This window comes from Sphaeramia orbicularis, chromosome 4 (assembly GCF_902148855.1).
Source record: "Sphaeramia orbicularis chromosome 4, fSphaOr1.1, whole genome shotgun sequence".
In the NCBI taxonomy this organism is placed as follows: domain Eukaryota; kingdom Metazoa; phylum Chordata; class Actinopteri; order Kurtiformes; family Apogonidae; genus Sphaeramia; species Sphaeramia orbicularis.
In genome coordinates, this window is record NC_043960.1 from 47,409,534 (window position 1) to 47,429,141 (window position 19,608).

Sequence of the window (19,608 nt, forward strand, 5' to 3'; positions counted from 1 at the left end):
CACCATAAAGCACCGGGTAGAATCACACCAAGAAAGAAACGGTCCGGCTGCTATCCGACGGTTACCTGCTTTTATGTGGTGAGAAAATCATCACTTTAAAATCAGGTTAAATAGATAGTGCTGTGTAGAAACGTTTGTTTATTTGGATGTTATTTTTTCAAAGTATACATTTAAATACATAGCTATGAAGAAACTGAAACTGCCACGTTTGCCCCCCCCCACACACACTTATCTACCGTTACATGCTCAAGCGCACCTGCCCATTACTGAACGTGAGGGCTAGCTAGCTAGCTATTTATTTAGCTAACGACTGGCTAATTTAGTTTGTTTGGTTCAAATGTCTGAATTAGGTAAATATTTTACTTTTAGTTTAACAGCTTGGACAAATTTCCGTCAAAATGTTCCATGGATTTTTGCCTGTTAGCGTCATTCCACCGTCTCCACACAAGTGTATTTAATTTAATTTAATTTAATTTAATTTAATTTAATTTAATTTATTAATTTCTATTGCCTGTGTATGCACTTGTGTGTATCCAGTTTGTCTACCTTCTCCTTGCTCAGTTTGTCGTCAGCTCGAAAATTAACCTTCTGCTGCACTATACACTGTCTACAGGTTGAAAGTCCTCTGATATGCATGAAGTTCTGTCCCATGAGACCTGAGACAGAGCAAACTTGCGATCAAATGCATTAGCACACTGTATCCAGCAGATGGCACTGTTAGTATAGTGATTTATTATTGTTTTGACCGCAGCAGCCACAGAGCAGCTGTTCCAGCCTCCGTTACTGAAAAGTTAAGTCTAAAGCAAAACACAGGCGACTAAGTGAGTGCAGCTTGAAACAAGGGACACTGTTTAAGTTACCATTAAACCATTAAACCAGCATTTTCTGCAAACCGTATAGCCTACCCAGCTTGTGCTTTTGTCTAGTTTTAATCTTGTTTCTCGCTGGCCATGAAATACAACAAGTTACCGTTAACTAACTTAACGCGTTAAGTCTTTTAATAGCCTGTTTTAAGTAGTAACTCTAGCATACAGTCCTTCTCTTGTAGAAGTTTAATTCTCCACCGTAAGGCTCCTAAACTAACAATATCTGCTCTGTTGTTTAGGTTAAGGTGTCTATCCATAACATGACCTTTTTACACAAAAGCCTATATTTTCCTTTCTTTTCTTTACATTAATAAGTGTACGGTTGTGACTGAAAACAACAGCTTTTTACAGTTGAGATTAATGATGGAATGAAACATGTGAATGTAAACTACTGCTTAAAGTATGTCTTTTTCTCCTTTGTCTACATTTATTGCAGATAAACACTTACTTCTCCACAGACAGTCACTGTGAAGGTTGTTAGAAGTAGCCTACTTTAAGGGCAGATCGTTTCCTTTTTCACGGGAGGTCCCATCACCGCACGGTGCCTCCGCGCGCTCTGCTGACGCAACCACGTAGCCGTGGCTCAATGCGATGGCGGACCGCAGTGTCCCCAGACCTGCCCACGGAGGGACGAAGCAAAGTCACTGAGCCACTCCAATCGGCTCCGCCACACCGACCACCTGTTAAAGACAAGCCACCGCTGCCTTCGCCGTCCTCGGGCCGTCTCATGTGTACGGGACGGGACTCGCTCGGAGCCTACAACCGGGACGATTCAGAAGTAGAAGAGTGAGAAGAACCGGAGGGACCGCCGGGGCTGGCGCACCGCAGGTTGAACCACCAAGTTGACTGAATTATCAAAAGTCGCATCGACGGGGAAAGGGGATAGCCGCTTTCGGATATAACGGATCATTGAAGGGAGATTGTTCCGGCAAAATGAAATTTGCAGAGCATCTTTCATCCCATATCACTCCGGAGTGGAGAAAACAGTATCTTCAGTATGAGGTAAAGTCAGTGTTTTCTTTGTTTGAAATAAATTCCCAGTGATTGTGGACATGTGGCAAACTACCACAACATCTACTTTGACATGCCTGTTTAAGGGAAGGAGAAGGAAGGAAAATCAATAACGCATTTAAATGCTTTTCCCAAATTCAATTTTAAACAGTTTGAGCGGAGCCACCTCCTGAGAGCCATTAACGATGGAAAAAGAAGGGATGCCCTATTGTTTATGAAGGGCAAACTGACTGCGGCTATTGAGCCACAGGGAGCCTTCAGCTTTTATCGCCTTTTGCTGAGTTTAACATATAAAAGTGATCAAAGCAACAGTTTTGTGGACAGCTAATCAAATGGGATATTAATCAAATAATTTTTCTCCTTATTCTAATAAGTAAAGGGAAGGAAAAAAGGAATAACATATAATTTTAATGGTTTATTTGCAAAAAATCTTGTTGATTTCATTGACTTTTTTTTCCATGTCTAAATTTATTATTAAACCTTGATCACCTCTAACTGATCGAATCAAAGTCAACTTATTAAATATCTATCTTATGAAAGATAAGCAAGACATTTGATTGTTTGTCTTGCCATTTTTCTGCCTCAAGAAATTTGCGCATTTTGGTGATACAAGTTTTACTCATTCATTCATTCATTATTATTATTATTATTATTATTATTATTATTATTATTATTATTATTGTTTTCAAAACTCCTATCATTTTCTTAATTTTCAGTCTACAGTGTAACTGAATGCAAAGACAGTGGCGACATCAAATGTCCATTTCTCTCCAATACAATATATTTTCAGAATTCACATCTCTGTTATAGTGGTATTGGATATGTAGCATGCAAATTATTTTTGAAATATAAAACTCCAATTTTATTTTCCCTCATTTTTGCACACTTAATGGAAGTCTCTCGAATTGAAAAGCACATTTCATTTGGTGTCTGATAAGTTGGATCTCTTGAGATCACTGGGTGCACACATGGTCTTTGTTTGGTGCGATATGGTACTTGGAGTATTTTATTTTCACACAGCACTTGTTTCTGGCTCTACATTAAGAACCTTAGTACAGACCTGTAGTGACAGGACAAGCTGCTCTGTTCCATTTAGCTCTATGAATTATAGACAAAGACTCTGTTCTCCTCGCCCTCAGCAGCCTACATCCCAGACTCAACACAAGCTCATTGCACAGGGTTCATTGTGTAAATATGGCCTAAATATCTTCATTAAACACACATTTGACTGTGTCTGTTTGGACATTTATGACATGCTGTCTTGATTGAATAAGGAAATCATCTTAAAGCCACGCATATAAATTGGGGAAAAATTGTCAGTGTGTATATTGTCAGATATTACATGAACATATTAGAAAGATGATATGAGCACAGAGATTTTATAAAACTATTGTTAATGGACGTGAACAGCATTTGTGGGGTCTTTGTGTACAGACTGACGCATAGTAAGCCCAATGACAGATGCATGGCCATACCAGCCATTTTACACCTCCAGTCTGCTCGGCTTGCACTGACCTGAGATGGATGGTGATATGACGGATTCTCTTTGTCATCTGTGTTTGTTGCTGATTTATAACAGCCATAATAATAACAACTATGAAGTGACTTTTAACTAAGCTCAGTAAAATATTATTTTACAACACTATAATATGAATCCTCAGTACATAAATATAAATGATCATACCCGCAGCTATTAGTAGAGGTAATAATACACATGTATTTTTTAACAGAATGTTTTTATATTTAAAAATCCTTGATTTTTGTGACTCCATAAAAATTGATTAGTTTTTTTCTTAGCATAAAGTGTTGTACATAAAACTGTGTACTAGTGTAATTCATATCAAAACAAGTTGTTTGTTTTTTCCCTCCTCTCTAATTACCTCAAAACCAAGCTCATACAAACATATTGTTGTCATGTAGAGTATGTTGCTTTTGTGGACTTGCAGATGCAGAGCAATACAGTGACAGTGCCAACCTTATACAGGGTTTTCTTGACCACTGCAACACTTAAGGGCTGTGCCTAAGTGTTTTTTCACAGCACCATAAGTCAAATGAACAGAAAAAAAATCTCTGCGTAGAGTTTTCTACTGTTTTTTGCTATCATTTTTATAGTTGTACTAAGTTGAAGTTCTAAGTCTTTCAATTTTTTTTAATCCAATGTTATTTTGTGATGATTTTGGCATACATAAAGGATTACTTCAAGGCATCATGCTAACCCCAACATTGAGCTAATTTGACATTCTGAGATGTTTTTATTATATATTTTGTAATCATAACAGTCAAATATTGTGTCAAATCATGACCTTGACTGTATGTAGCAGCTAAGACACCAAAGGAAACCGCTGGTACAGTTGTATTTTTTCCTGATATATATTGAAAAGTTGCCATCTTTGTGTTTTTTTGCTGTGTCCAGGCTTTTGCTGCATTTCCACTACATGGTACTGGCGTGACTCAACTCTGTCTTTTGCCTTTCCATTACATAAAAGAACTTGGAATCTCGTGCCTGGACTATTTTTTTTAGTACTTGCTCGGCCGAGGTTCCAAAACGGGTGAGAGATAGCCTACTAAAATGGGACACGTAAACACTGCAGACCACTGGTTGGTCAGAGTTGTCTCTGCATCATTGCGTTACTAATGTACGACCTGCCATTTAAAAAACAAAACAAAAAAACAACAGATTCAGATGTTTACAGTAAATAGACTGGTAGACTAATCTATGATGACAGCCCGGAAAATGACAAAAACAAAATATCATCCCATCGACATCCACCATTGTATGCATGTATTGCATTGTTGTTGTTCTCTTTCTCTTTGTTTTTACGGTCAGCTGTGTCGCGTTGAAGATTATGTTGCAGAAGTTACGCGCAGCGTCGCTATGATGACCAGGTACTCTAAAGTCGGTAGTATCCTGTAATGGAAACAGTCTCCAGGAATAGTACCTGGTACCCGAGTCAGGTTGAGTCGAGCTGAGCCGGTACCACGTTGTGGAAACGCGGCATTTTTCTGACTTCTGTAAGCACCTCTATGGCCTGGGTGAAGCAGTAAGACATTGGTCACACCTGCTTATTCAAGGATTTGCTTCTCTCTGAAAAAGGTCACAAGATGAGGACTAAAGGGAGAGTCAGCAGACTGGTGAATTAGGCTGTTAAAAGAAAACAAACTTTGAAAGATGTACATTTTAAAGTCAAACCAAATAATTTTGAGCCTTAGGATGCATCTCAGGTAGAACAGAAGCAGTGTCAGTCCATGGACCCCCCCTTTGGGGAAAAGGGAAAGCATAAACATTCATTGAAAACCAGGTAATTAAAATCCTAGAATGCAATTTATTTTCAATGGAGCGGCTGAAGTCAACATGCTCGCTGTTTTTTGTAATAATTAAATGACACACTGACACATTGTTCCATCAGCACTGGTCAGTTTTTCCCAAGAGTCTAAACCACAGCAGCCCGGTTGATAATATTTAAATTATTACAGCCATCCATATCCAAACTGGCATTGGTTTGAGTCACATTCGTGCCGTAATATGTGGGATGGATTAATTAACCTGCCGGTCCCTTTTTATTCTGGTCCTTTTTTTTTTTTCAGAGTGTGCTATTGTGTGGAAAAATGTGTGCTTTCAGTTCAGATTGGTCAGCCAGTTTCTAAGCAGATAAGAAGGATGCGGCAAACCCAGGCTTTAGTTAGTGAGGCACTTCATTGGAAGGCAGACGCATTGACAAGGCAATTGAGTGATAGAGTAATTAGGTGTGTTCTTTATCCTATGGGATCGTAGTTGTAAGGCCATATGCTAAACAGCTGCTTTGTATGGAGATGTGCATGTTGCAAACACAGTCCTTTGGTTTCTCAACAAACTGTGGAGGTTAAAGGATGTGGTACAATTTCCTTTGTTTTCATGAACTATGTTCGACAACAGTTGGAATTTACTGTATGCCTCTTTAATTTTCTACATGCCCAAGGAGATGATAATTGCCTTTCATATTTATGTTGTGCAACTATTGAACAGTACAGGTATAGAGAGAGAGAAGGAAATACAACTGCAGGTGTGTGTGGGTGAGAAAACAAGGCCACTTATGCTTTACCTCTGCAATCTAATCACTCACAGAAGCTTAGAGGAGGACGAAGAGGAGGGTGTATGTGGAGATACACATTTACAATTCAAACTAGCAAAGAGGTTTTATACAGATGAAAACAGGTGGTGTAGGATTTTTAAAAGTGTCATACTTGTCCATTAAAATGTAAAGGCATTAATTTCTCTAATTAGTTTGTGTGTTACAGCACAGGAAACTTTGGACTGTGATGGATGTAAAGGAAACATTACACAATATGTCTCGCATCATCTATAGTCTGTGCAATGAAAGTGTGATTTATCAGCATGTTTTACAATATCAACACTATGTATACAACTGGCACGGCGTGGCCACTGCTGAGAACCCTGCCTCTCTATACTGCCTTCTTTCCTCTCGTTCCTCACCTCATCGTTCCTCCCCCACTGGGAGGACATCTGGTCCCTGACCAGACCTGCCCTCTGCTCGCCTTCACCCCCCTCCCTCCATCCTCACCTCCTCCCATCCTCTCTACTCCTTTTTGTACACAGAGATCCACTCAGACAGAGCTCCAGTGATCCACCATTGGCTTTCATTTAGAGATCTCTTCTGATCAATAATGCATTCAGCGAGATCCTCTCAAGTACACAGCTAATGCTCTAAAGCATCTGTAGTGGAATGACTTGACCGTCTTGCAGTCAAATAATGTAATGAGCATCTTCTCACACATGTCACAGCTGTTAAAGGATTTAATTCAGTTGACAGTATTTTATCAAAAGGACACTGCTGTGTAAGTGTGACTTCTGGTTAAATGGGTGTTTGGTTTACGATGCATCATCATCATCACATCAGTGGATGCTCATTCAAACTGATGGTCCCATTAGGCCTGGTTTAGCTATTGTCTACAGGTTTCACTACTGATTATGCCAAGACTGCCGGTTTAAACCCATTTCCCCAAAGAACAACCCTGCCCCCTTTCCCATCAATGCCATCACCATGGCAATGCCTCCGCCTTAATGACGCCTCCATGGCTGAATGTCTGTTTCCCAACTGTTAGTCTTAGGGACATGTTTTTTTGCTCACCAGAGATGAGCCAGGACTGTGTATACAGGTGGTCTACTGTATTTTTTTTTTTTTTTTTTTTTTATCAGACAAGGCGGAGACAGGACTATTTAACAATAATATTAATCAGGATAGAGTTCTATACCACCATTTCTTTTGCCTTTGTGCCTATTCTGTTTAATTCTCAGTCAGTGTTTTTTGTACATTTTTGACCTAGTTTTGCTCATGGGTATTCCAGTGTTGTCATAAATGTTTTGTATGTTTACCTCTAGATTTTTGCTTTGTCTTGACCATTAACAACAGTTTAAAATAGTGAAATAACTGTCTTTTCCATCAGTTTGGTTTTGTTGAGTAATTACTCAGATTGCGTACATTTCTTTTTAAACCATTAAATTGTGAAACCAGGGACTATAGTTGTGTATAGCTGCATTCTTGTCTTTTAGGTTGTTTTCATGTTGTTGCATTTCTTTCATTTTTTTTAATCATATTGGGTCTTTTTATATCCTTTTTGTCATGTCGTGTCTGTTATGTCATTCCTGTTTTACTTCTTTGTTAATCCCTTATATCCTTTTGTCTGTCATGTTCTCGTTTTATGCCATTTTCTTCTTAACTTAAAAGTAACTGGTTGGTTTCTGTAATTCTTCAGTCAAAATCATATCAATGGACAACCGAAAAAACCTTTGCTACTGAACTAAATTTTTACTAAATGGGGTATGCTGATTCCAACCTAACATCAGAATTTCTCCAGCATGTCAAGATGTAGAATCATATCAGCATAAATAAAAAATCACAAATTTTTCTGTTTTGTGCCAATGACTGATATTAGGTTTTTCACAATCTCTTGATAATATGTACCAAAATGGTTAAGTTTCCTCACAGATATGAACACCAAGATCAGTGAATTATCAAAGCACATATGCCTGGATCATAATTGTTGCAGAATGTTGCTCTTGTTCTTTTGGGTTGTGACTGACAGTAACTACCATGTTGCCTGGTTTCCATTTCAGAGATATCTTGATAAAAATCATTTACCATGTTCAACACTTAAATCACCTAAACTGCATGGGAAAAGCTGCAAGGTGGAAGAAAAGAATTTTGATAGACATGCTACATTCCATTCATAATGTTTTAACATCTACTCAGCTACTTAATTTGATAGTTGATAGTAGTTCTGTATGGTTGCCCACAACATTCTGCACCATTTACACAAATTAATTCTAGAGAGGTGAGCTTTGAGTGGAATGTGAGATTACCAATGAGTACTCCGATCTGGGGTCCAGTAAAAATTCCAGCTTTCAGCTTTGCATCCCTTTTGACTTCATAATTTCTTTCAGTTGTTGAAAGCCATCTGATTCAGATTTGGAATTGACATACCTGGTTTAGGTAATGTAGCAAAATCACTGACCCTTTTTTTTTTTTTTTTTTTTAATCAGTATAAACTGATAATACATTTTGTGTTATTTTGATAACATTTTTGAGCCCATCACTTCCTAAAGAATCACTACCTCCTGGATCAGATTCCAGTATTTGGGTGTCATTGCTCCTGTAGTTCACATTGACCCCTGAATTCAGCTCATTACTGTCCACAGACCAGGCTGCTACTAGGCTTAATACACAGCAGTTTGAGTGGTTTCCACCCACATGCAGGATTCCCTACACTGCTTTTTTTCTTTTCATTGTCATGTTACACATGGACAGTCAGAATCAAATAACGGAACAATCAGTCATTTAATTTGCACATTTTAATTACATACAGCATTCAAATGTTGTAATTTTTTTCGAAAATGACAGGCTGACACAAGTTTGGCACACAGGGCTGATTTTATGAAGGGCATATTTTAGACAGATATTTGTCTCATCCCTGGTTCCAAGCACTTTTTCAAAAACAGCATTGAGTTTTTCTCTGATTACCACTGATATGTTCAAATGAGCCAGTCTTCCATTATCTGTCAGTGTCCATTATCTTCAAGATCAATCTTGGTGTAGAGAAAATAACCTCATTTAACCACACATGCCATTGCTACTGTATTCCTATTTTGGTTTCTCTGTTTTCCCCTTGTATCTCCATATATATCATCCCAATCTGTATTAAATGCAAAAAAGTATACTTCAAATCAACCAAGGAAAAAAAATCTCTCTCCCATTATAAAATCACCATTTTAATTTGTAACTAACTTAAAGACTTCTGTTTTAAAATAACTGTCTCTATCTTATTCAGCTCAGAGTAAAACTGATAATTATAATGCAAGAGTTGGTGCATTGTTCATTATACTAACAGCTGTCACAGCCATTTCTGTAATCTTCTCATATAGAGAATAAGTGTTTAGTTAATAGCTCTCAAATGGCTTTAGATGGGTTAACTGCTGTTGTACAGACAGATGGCACTGACAGTGCTCTAACAACTCAAGATCCACTCCATCAACTTTATTTTTGTGTTTTGTATTTTGTTTATTTATTTAGACAGGGACAAGGCACAATATACATTAACCTTAAACAGGAGAGATGTATTGTACCAGGTTGTAGCTTAGCACTAGCACTAATTTCCATCTGTAGTCCCTGGGCAGGCTGATATTATCATTAATAAAAAGCAGACATTACTGAAAAGTAAAACATACAAAGAGCAGTATAAGATGCATTTTCATAACTCCATCCATATAAAAAATCATTCATATCTAACCACTCTGATTCGTCCCACTGCAGTCTGTCACACACACACTAAACATGTTTAAATCACATTACAGTATGGCTACAGGGTTGGTTAGGGTAGCTGTTTTTTCACCAGGCCGGAAAATGTGTTATCATACTCAGTTTGAAGAAAAAGTTTGTGAACCTTGTAAAATCTTCTAGTTTTTTTGCATAAATATGCCCTCAATGTGATCAGACAAGTCCTATAACTAGAATGAGTGAACCCAGTTAGGTAAATGAGACAAAAACATTTTTTTTATTCTGCTGTCCCCAAACTGAAGTGAAGCTTTGTTTTCAGTTATTTTTTTAAGTATTGTGAAAAAGTGTTTCAGCTACAACCTCTATGTGGTTTGCGTATGAATTTGTCTTCCCATTAAGAAGAGTCATTGTTCTAACAGCGGGGAAAGTCAGTCGTGTTAGTTTGTGTATGTAACGTACTGGTGGTGGGTGATGTTTTGAATATATATTGAGGCTTGCTCTGTATGCTAGTAGCAAATGATTCTATTGCAAACATCAAGTGCAATTCTTGTAGTTTTACTTTCTCATATGGCTTTCTGACTCTCACAGTCTCTGTCACTGTCAGCCTTCATATTTTATAGAGAGCACTGCATCATGGGATGTAGCATTCATGTTATTAGGCCAGCGACTTTCTTGAGGTCCATTGTGTAACAATTCTTCAGTGCTAAAAAAGTCTCCAGTTAAGTTAACTTCAATCTTCAAGTGTTTAACATGTTTTGGGGCATCTGGTCATGCCTAATGAAAAGGAATTTTTATGCGACAACTTCACTGCAGGAAAAACACAAATCACAGATGATGAAAGCTCATCATAAACCTGGCCCAGGACTGAGTCTGGAGCAGTGCTAATTTTGTTGATGAATAATTTTTGTCATAGTCTTCATCAATGACATATTTTTTCTGACAAAAACGAGACAATTACTAAATAAAAAGTAATTCACAGGAGCAAAAAGACTGACTAAATGTGGTGACACTTGAATCAACGAAGGAAAGCTAGACGAATAGGTTGGCCAGAGACAAGATCCAGTCGGAAGAAAGAGGGAGAGGGAGGAGTTGAAAAGACATACACTTGATAGGAGGACGAGGTGGGATAACTTGAGAACAAGACCCAGGTGGATGGCGGATGAGGCCGCAAAAGTTGAAGTGCTCCAAACAGAACTCAACTTCATGAGGCGCTTACTCAACTTCATGAGACGCTTACATTTGTTTTGATCTAAGCACTGGTGGAGTGTGTCGACAGTAAAGCTGCACATGGGAACTGAAAAATGTTGCTTGGGAGAAAGAAAAGAGCAGATATATGGAAACATTTTGTTTTTTACATTTTTCATGCTGTGCTGTTATTACCATTCAGTGGTATTTACTGGTGTTGTTGTCAAGGCTTAGAAATGTTTTTTCAATTCTATGCCATTTTTCTTGATACCAAGTTCAAATCCCTGGTGGCATTATATGTGACAACCTTTGAAATGTTTTTGACAGTTTTAGCCATTGAAGTAGTTTCAGATGAGCACTATCCATCCATCCATCCATCCATCATCTTCCGCTTCTTCCGGGGCCGGGTCGCGGGGGTAACAGTCTAAGCAGGGACGCCCAGACTTCCCTCTCCCCAGACACCTCCTTCAGCTCTTCCGGGGGGGACCCCGAGGCGTTCCCAGGCCAGCTGAGAGACATAGTCTCTCCAACGAATCCTGGGTCTTCCCCGAGGTCTCCTCCTGGTGGGACATGCCTGGAACACCTCCCCAGGGAGGCGTCCAAGAGGCATCCGAAACAGATGCCCAAGCCACCTCAGCTGGCCCCTCTCTACGCAGAGGAGTAGCAGCTCTACTCCGAGCTCCTCCCTGGTGACTGAGCTCCTCACCCTATCTCTAAGGGTGCGCCCAGCCACCCTGTGGAGACAACTCATTTCGACCGCTTGTATCCTGGATCTTGTCCTTTCGGTCATGACCCAAAGCTCATGACCATAAGTGAGAGTAGGAACGTAGATTGACCGGTAAATCGAGAGCTTTGCCTCTCGGCTCAGCTCCTTCTTCACCACAACCGACCAGTACAACAACTGCATCACTGCAGACGCTGCACCGATCCGTCTGTCAGTCTCACGCTCCATCCTTCCCTCACTCATGAACAAGACCCCAAGATACTTAAACTTCTCCACTTCCCCCTTGAACTGCCACCTTATCGTGGTGGGGGAGTTTGAGTGCCCGAATGATCCCAGGAGCTATGTTGTCGAGGGCTTTATGCCCCTGGTAGGGTCTCCCAAGGCAAACAGGTCCTGGGTGACGGACCAGACTAAGAGCAGTTCAGAAGCCCTTATGAAAAAGAAGCCGGGGCCCCACCCTGGAACCAGGCCTGGGGTTGGGGCTCGAATGCGAGCGCCTGGTGGTGGGGCCTATGCCCACGGGGTCCGGCCGGGCCCAGCCCGAAGGAGCGATGTGGGCCCGCCCTCTGGTGGACTCACCACCCACCGAGGGAATCGTAGGGGCCGGGTGCATTGTGGATTGGGTGGCAGTCGACGGCTGGGAGCCCAACAACCCGATCCCCGGACGCAGAGTCTAGCTCTTAGGTGAGCACTATTTATAGTTAAATTGGTTTATTATATACCAAAGGCACTGCTGCTTTTACAATCTTCAATTTCATGAAGAATGACGTGCTGTTTGTTATGATTAATGCACATCTTAGCCAGGGACAGTAGGACTCTACAACTCATTGTTTTTCTATTGTAATTGAGATGCCCTTTAATGAAACCTGTGGCAAATAAAGATACAGTTGTGTTTGAAAGAACAGCGAAATATATGTGTACTGTGCATTCAAACCTTAATGCCATTATATTATACTAAGAAGTTTAATTTAATCTAAGTAAAAATTATGACCCAAGATACTCTTTAAATCATTACATAAGAATTTGACTAAAGTCAGCTAAAGTTTAATATTTAGTTGACTAAAACTAAAATAGTGTAGATGACTAAATTATAACTAAAACTATATCATATTTTTGCCTAAAGACTATGACTAAAACTAAATGAAAAATTGTTGTCAAGATTAACACTGGTCTGCAGCTTTGTAGTGACTAGTTAAAATTGTGCAGATACAAACCTTTGCCATTTTTAAGGCTGGAGAATATATTGGATTCATAACTCTTTGTTGTTGGCTAAATTTTCATTTAACCTTCATTTGCATTTTCAGAACATTTGGGACATTTCTGCTTACATTTATGTGTCATTTTTTTCCCTCATTCATTCATTCATTTTCTGAACCCGCTTTATCCTCACTAGGGTCACGGGGGTCGCTTGGAGCCTATCCCAGCTACATAGGGGCGAAGGCGGGTGTCACTTTTTAATTTGCATAATTTTCTTAATAGGTGCTGTTACTAAAACACAATTTATCACATACTGTAGGTCAGTAAGTTATATTTTCATTGGTTGTGTTGGCTACTTCAGCCTTTATTTTGAAAAGTAGTGTTCAGTGACATCTTATATGGTACTGGCTACAATTGAAATTTTTACCCACTAAAAATATTGAGATACAGTATTTGCTGTTTACCACCATTTTGCCAAATATATTGTGATATAATTTTTTTGTCCATACTGAATATATGAATATTGAAAATTCTGCTGCTAGACTTTTGAGAGGTACGCCCAGAACAGCCTGCATCACCCCGTTTTATCAGCTCTTCATTGGCTTCCAGTCAAATTTCGTATTGATTTTAAAATTTTAGCCCTGACTTTCTGGGCACTGCATGGTCAGGCCCCCCATTATATGGCCGACTTGTTGTGCTTGTTGTGTGTACTCCTCAGGGCACACCCATAGGTCTTCAGGCCAGAGCCTCCTGAAGGTCCCAAAGACTCATTTTAAACCCGGGAAGACCTGTCCTTTCAGGCTGTAGCCCCCAGACTCTGGAATGACCTGCCCCTGTTTCTCCATGTGGTCGACTCCGTGGACTCTTTTGAAAAGCAACTCAAGACGTTTTTATTTAGGAAAGCTTTTGGTTGATGGATTTATCCTTTTTACTGATTTTATGAAATTATTCTTACGTTGTTTTATTGCACCCATGTTCTGTACAGCACTTTGTGATTTTTATCTGTGAAAAGCGCTTCATAAATAAACTTTACGTACTTGTTGTGTATGTTAGTTTGTGATTATAAGTTTAGTTGTCAGTTTTCTGTCAAACATCTGGCATTTTCCCTAATGTGGAGAAGACATTGAAGTGCATTGTTCAACATGGTTTTAACAGTGAGAGAGAGTGAAACATGTAGCTGTTATGGCTGGCCAGGATGTATTTTTGGGAATGGGTTCCAAGGAGACATCAGATTTCTCTTTTTGGTCTCAAGATGAACAAGTTTGGAAGCTTTTATTTAGTTATTGTGGAAAATTATAAGGGTAATATGTGTGAACCTGTGTCTTCAGTGACTGGTTTGATACAAGTAGCCTAATGCTTTCACATTCTGGCTGACTTAATATAAACTCTGACCACATGGATAAAATAGGTCATGGTTTATTGTATAGCCTTGTGTCTTCTGTTGTATGGGTCAGTATTGTAGAGAATGGTGCAAAAACTGATCACATCATTCTGTCTCTTTTCCCCTCATTAGGCATTCAAGGATATGCTGTATGCTGCCCAGGACCAAGCCCCATCCATAGAAGGTAAGGAGACTCCATGTCTGGACAAACAAACCCAGACAGACAGCCACACACCCTGCACTCTGTGCCCCCCACCCGAGCCGGTTTGGGCATCCCCAGAAATAACAAGCTAAAAATAGGTGGCAATCATTACCATCATGCTGCCCAGGCCCTACTATGCTGTCTGTGAATCAACCTGACTGAGGCCAATTACCAAAACCATGAGCAACCTGAAAGCATTTTACAACATGTGAGGAATATAATGTATAAAGAATATATTAAATAGGAAAATAATATGCAGGAAAAGGAAAGACAAAATGTGAAACAAATGAGTTGAGACATGCTGTGGGTAAATGATGTTTGTACTGTTGGAGCTAACCTGCTCCAGTAAAGTGGGTTAAAACCAAACCAAAGATTTGTTCTTGTGCAACAAACAGACCAGAGTGAGAGTCCAGTGGCTGACAGTACTAAGTGCTGTGACAACACAGCAGAGATAAGGAAATCCACTAGCTATAATTAATTTTTGGCATTAGACTACAAGTGATGTGTGATGAGGAGAGGAATGCCAGTCATTTGCTTTTATTTCAGTCTCATCTTTTGTGGGAGTAAACAACTTTCTGTGGCTGTAAACTGGAGACATGTACAAGTGTGTTTAGACAGTGGAAATGGAGTAGAAAAATAAGCCTTATTGTGCAACTGCTTCTCACAGAGCAGCTACTTCCAGAGCACAGATCCAGCTGAGGGGGTTCAATGTGGATGAGGAGGATGTGATTCTGTCCACAATCAACAAAGATATAATGCACTATCAATGTCTGTGTGTGAGGTGTTTATGAATCAACTGTAGGCACAAGTTTCAGACGTTTGTCAACTTTTAGTTTGAGTGGGTATGGAAGAAGGCCTGGATGATTTTTTAATATGAATAGTCGATATTGATAATTATCATGATAAATATTTAATTATTTATATCAAGTCTTTAAAGATTAAGAAACCAGACGGTTGTTTGTGGCTGTAAATTATATGTATTACATTGAAATGAGATGGAAAGTACGACATAAAGATGTAACATGACAAAAATGATGCAATGATGTACAACATAATGATGCAACAAGTTCAAAATAGTGTAAAAGATGCAGTAAGATGAAAACATAATAATACACAATAAGATGCAATAAGATGAATAACATATGACAGAAAAGTAATCTAAAAAACAAATTCTTGACTATTCTGTTAATTTTCTAATGATAGTTTATAGTAATAAAAGAAACTTCTGTTAATCTCTTGTTAATTAAAAACTTGACAAGTACTGGACCAAGGTCAAACAAATTATAATACATTACTGTACCATTTTTTTCCCATTGAATTCACAGCAGAAGAAGAATGGAACAAAACAGGATGACAAATGGGGACAGTTAGTGTAATAATGTAAAGTAATACTAATAAATAAATAGAAATTAATAATGGATTGGATTTATATAGTGCCTTTCTAGACACCCAAAGCGCTTTACATTATTCATTTGCTCTCACATTCTCCCTCTGGTGGCGGTAAACTACATCTGTAGCCACAGCTGCCCTGGGGCAGACTGACAGAAGCGTGGCTGCCATTTTGCACCTACGGCCCACCACCAAACATTCATACACCAGTGTGGGTGGCACTGGAGGCAAGGATGGGTGAAGTGTCTTGCCCAAGGACACAACGGACTGACTAGGACAGAGCCGGGATTCAACCGCCAACCCTTTGGTTATTGGACGACCCGCTCTACCAACTGAGCCATGGCCGCCCCATATTACAAACAATAACAATAAAAAAAAAAAAATGCAGTAAGATGGAAATAATAGGAACAAGGTGGAAATGATGAAAAAGATTCGTCAGGACAAAAAAAAAAGTAAAAAACCCCGAAACAAGATGAAAATTATTAGAAAGGTGCAAGGTAATGAAAATAATATCAAAGATGCAACAAGACAAAAGCATGGTGGAAGATGCAACAGGACAAAATTGACATAAAAGATGTAATGACATGAATAAAATATAAGACACAAGACAAAACGCTGTGAAAAATATCATGAGACAATGTATTTAAAAGCCACAAACAAAGACACTGATGAATAATGATGCAAAAGTTGTAATAGTAATATAAGATAAATCCAAAAAATAAAAAAGGATATTGTGACAAACTATACTATCACAATCTAACAACACATCACACTTATTATTCATATCCTATGAAAAAGCATTTAGTTGTGTGTATGATTGTGTAGTATAACAGCTTGTTTGAATGTGTGTGTGTGTGTGTGTGTGTGTGTGTGTGTGTGTGTGTGAGCGAGCGTCGTCCTTTGTTCATGCACTGACTCGTGAACTCCACATATCTTGTTCATTGACATCCCCAAAGCAGTGTCTCTCCTCTGGAGGCTGTTAGCAGGCACTGGCAGAGCTTATTGTGGATGATAAATCACTTCCTGTCTTGGGTCTGAGCTGTGCTCATGGGTCACTGCTCTGCGTCTGTCAGTTTGTTGGTAGGTAGGTGAACCTGTGATGGGATCAATCAGTCAGTAGAATATCACACATCCTTCATTCATGTAGTATTGTTGTGACGTTTCAACATGTCACACTCAATCACATTTATTTATGAGCTTGCATGTTACCCAAATACTGACAAGACACACAGAAGTGGAAAGAAATAACAGCAGTGGCAGAGATGTTGAGCATAGAAGATGGCTATCTGTCCCGTTTTTAGAAGAAGAGTGGCTGTGATGAAAACAGCAGCAGCACACAAACAGCATTATTGAGCCTGTCAAGTCCTGTGGCTGAGATTTTATTGACCTTTCATTAAAGAAACACAATTTGCTGGTGTTATAAAATAAAGCTTAGTGCAGCACTTTCTTTTCACATCAGTCTAGGGAACCAAGGGATCAAGATCTGCTTGAGTACAAGAAGAGACAGGTGAAGACATTAAAATGTATTTTCTTCATTTATTTATTTTTTCTTTATACCAATAAAAATGGAACTCCGTGATACAATCACAGGGCTTTTCCTCAGCGCCTAAGAAACAGAGAATTTCTTTTCTATTCCTGGCATTAACCCTTTGTGAAAAGAAGGTCCTAGTTGTCATGGCCACATTTAACCAAATGTTTTAAGCCCTATTCACACAGGACTAATATAACCTGGTCCTCAGGAGATTTGGAAATTAACATCCCACGACTGTGTTTCATGTGCCACTTTCACATAGGAGAGCAGGGTCTATTTTTTATTCAAATTTACTGACATTATTCCTTAGTTTCAATGTCAAAGGCAGATACACAGCACAGATAACTGTTGAAATGTTCCTTTTGTGTAGCTCATACATGTCATAAAGCTCATCGTGTTTTGATGTTTAAGTTTGCTCTGTTGATTGAATGCTCGCAATGTATTGTGACATTTCCCAAAACTCTTTCACTTATCACCACCACAGTCTCAGTTGTCCTTGATATTATCACTGGATGTCTGTGTTTATTTGTAGGGTAGGTCATTATCAGTGGAATATGTCATTAACAAATCAGAGACATGGTCATTTCACATGGGATTAAAATCAGAGATGACATCCACAATTATTACAATTTATATGAAGTTCATAGGCAATTCTAATCTCATGCAAATAGGGCTTTAGTCAAATAACCGCAATAAAAGCCGTCACGGCACCTACTCACACTGTCCCAAAACAAAGGAAAACCCTGCCATTACATTTTAAAATGAAAATACTGCTCATCAGACCTGTTACATGTTCAGCCTCTGTTGCCATGTCTTTATTGCTTTGGCCAAGAACACTATGTCTCCCTCAAAAAGAGATTTCATCTCAAGGGACTTCCTGGTTAAATAAGGTTAAATAAAAAATAAATAAAATAAAATATGTGATCACTGTCTTTTAAACAGGATTATGCAAAAATTACCACATTGCCTTTCTTAAATCTTGGTGGTAGGTCAGGACATGGGTCGAGGACAAACCCATCACATTTTGGAACAGATCCATAAAGAGGCATGGAGGATGGAATTTTAAAAAATACATATATTTATTTATATATTTATTTAAATTTAGTTTTTTATGGAACATTTTGGGCCTTGGCAGAGGTTCTATGTCCTAAATGAAATCTTGATAATTGTCAATTCAACCTGTGTCTGTAGTGAAACACTAAGTAAGAGAATGTAATTCAAAGCTAAGCTCCTCTCTCTGCCCTGCTCTCTCTCCTGCCTTTCTTTTCTTCACAAAAAGCGCCTTTTTTAGTATGCACACAAACGTTTCCCTGGCCTTAGGTAGATAGTTTACTGAATTATAACCACTTCCTCACTCATTTAGCTCAGTGCCTGGACACCCAGCTGTACCTGATAGAGCTGTACAGTACACGGACACTACCCAAGATTCAGCATTTTAAAGCCTCTCTGTCACAATCTGACAGCCAAATGTATGCAGTCAGTTAGTCACTGATAAGATAAGATAAGATAAGACTTTACTGATCCCACCGTGGGGAAATTACAACAATAACAGCAGGGAAAAGACAGGCAGAAACATTCAAGAGTGAAACCTGAAATGTAAAGAGAAATCTGCTATTTATGTTACTCACTATTTATATTGATCTGCTGGGTCAGTGTGTAATGTCTTTAAAGGGAGGAAGGAGAAGAAGCGGGCAGTGACTTTGACTGAGGATTTGATTGAAATGAAATACTTTCTGTTAATGCCTACATCAAGGCATCTGTCGGCCAGTTTGTTGATTTGTCACTGACCAAGAAAGACAAAATTTAGAGAAGGAACTAAAGTGAATGACAGTGGACTGAGCACAAGAGCTATAAGAGCTACTTCAGTAGTGAAGTCTCAACAGCACATGGTAGTGGCAAATGGCACAAAACAGTAAAAGTCTCTGGATGTAACCACATCATGACCTTGGGTTCTTTAAAGGAAGACTGAGGCTGGTCTGTTTGAATGGAGTCTTGTGGGAGAAGTGGCTCAGATTAATGAATAAGCAACTTTGTAGTCAAAACTATTGGCTCTGTAACAGTCAGATGATCTGTGTGATGATCTTCAACATCTTATCTATATATACATATAGCAAAGTAGAACACCACCTGACAAGATCTAATATTAACTAAATGATAATTTTTTCAAATCAATGATAGTTTGAGGTATGACAGACCAGCACCACTACAGTCTATCATAAGTCAAACCATGAACCAAATCCACATGGCTTTTTATGTCTCATTTCTGTTTTATAGCATTGAAACCTAATTAAAAATTGCCAGACTTGCCAAACATAGCTCTTAATGCCACAAAATCACTCTTCTGTACCACAAA

The 19,608-nt window shown here is 38.9% G+C and overlaps 1 protein-coding gene across 1 annotated transcript in view; it reads left to right on the forward strand.

Annotated features, from left to right (window-relative positions):
• Positions 1 to 1,409: 1,409 nt before the first annotated feature.
• Positions 1,410 to 19,608, forward strand: part of xpr1a (xenotropic and polytropic retrovirus receptor 1a) — a 129,662-nt gene continuing 111,463 nt past the window's right edge. Inside the window, exons 1-2 of the mRNA XM_030132278.1 lie at positions 1,410 to 1,868; positions 14,266 to 14,317. Of these exons, the coding sequence (XP_029988138.1) occupies positions 1,800 to 1,868; positions 14,266 to 14,317 (121 nt within the window). The 5' untranslated portion in view covers positions 1,410 to 1,799. The remainder of the gene's footprint in view (positions 1,869 to 14,265; positions 14,318 to 19,608) is intronic.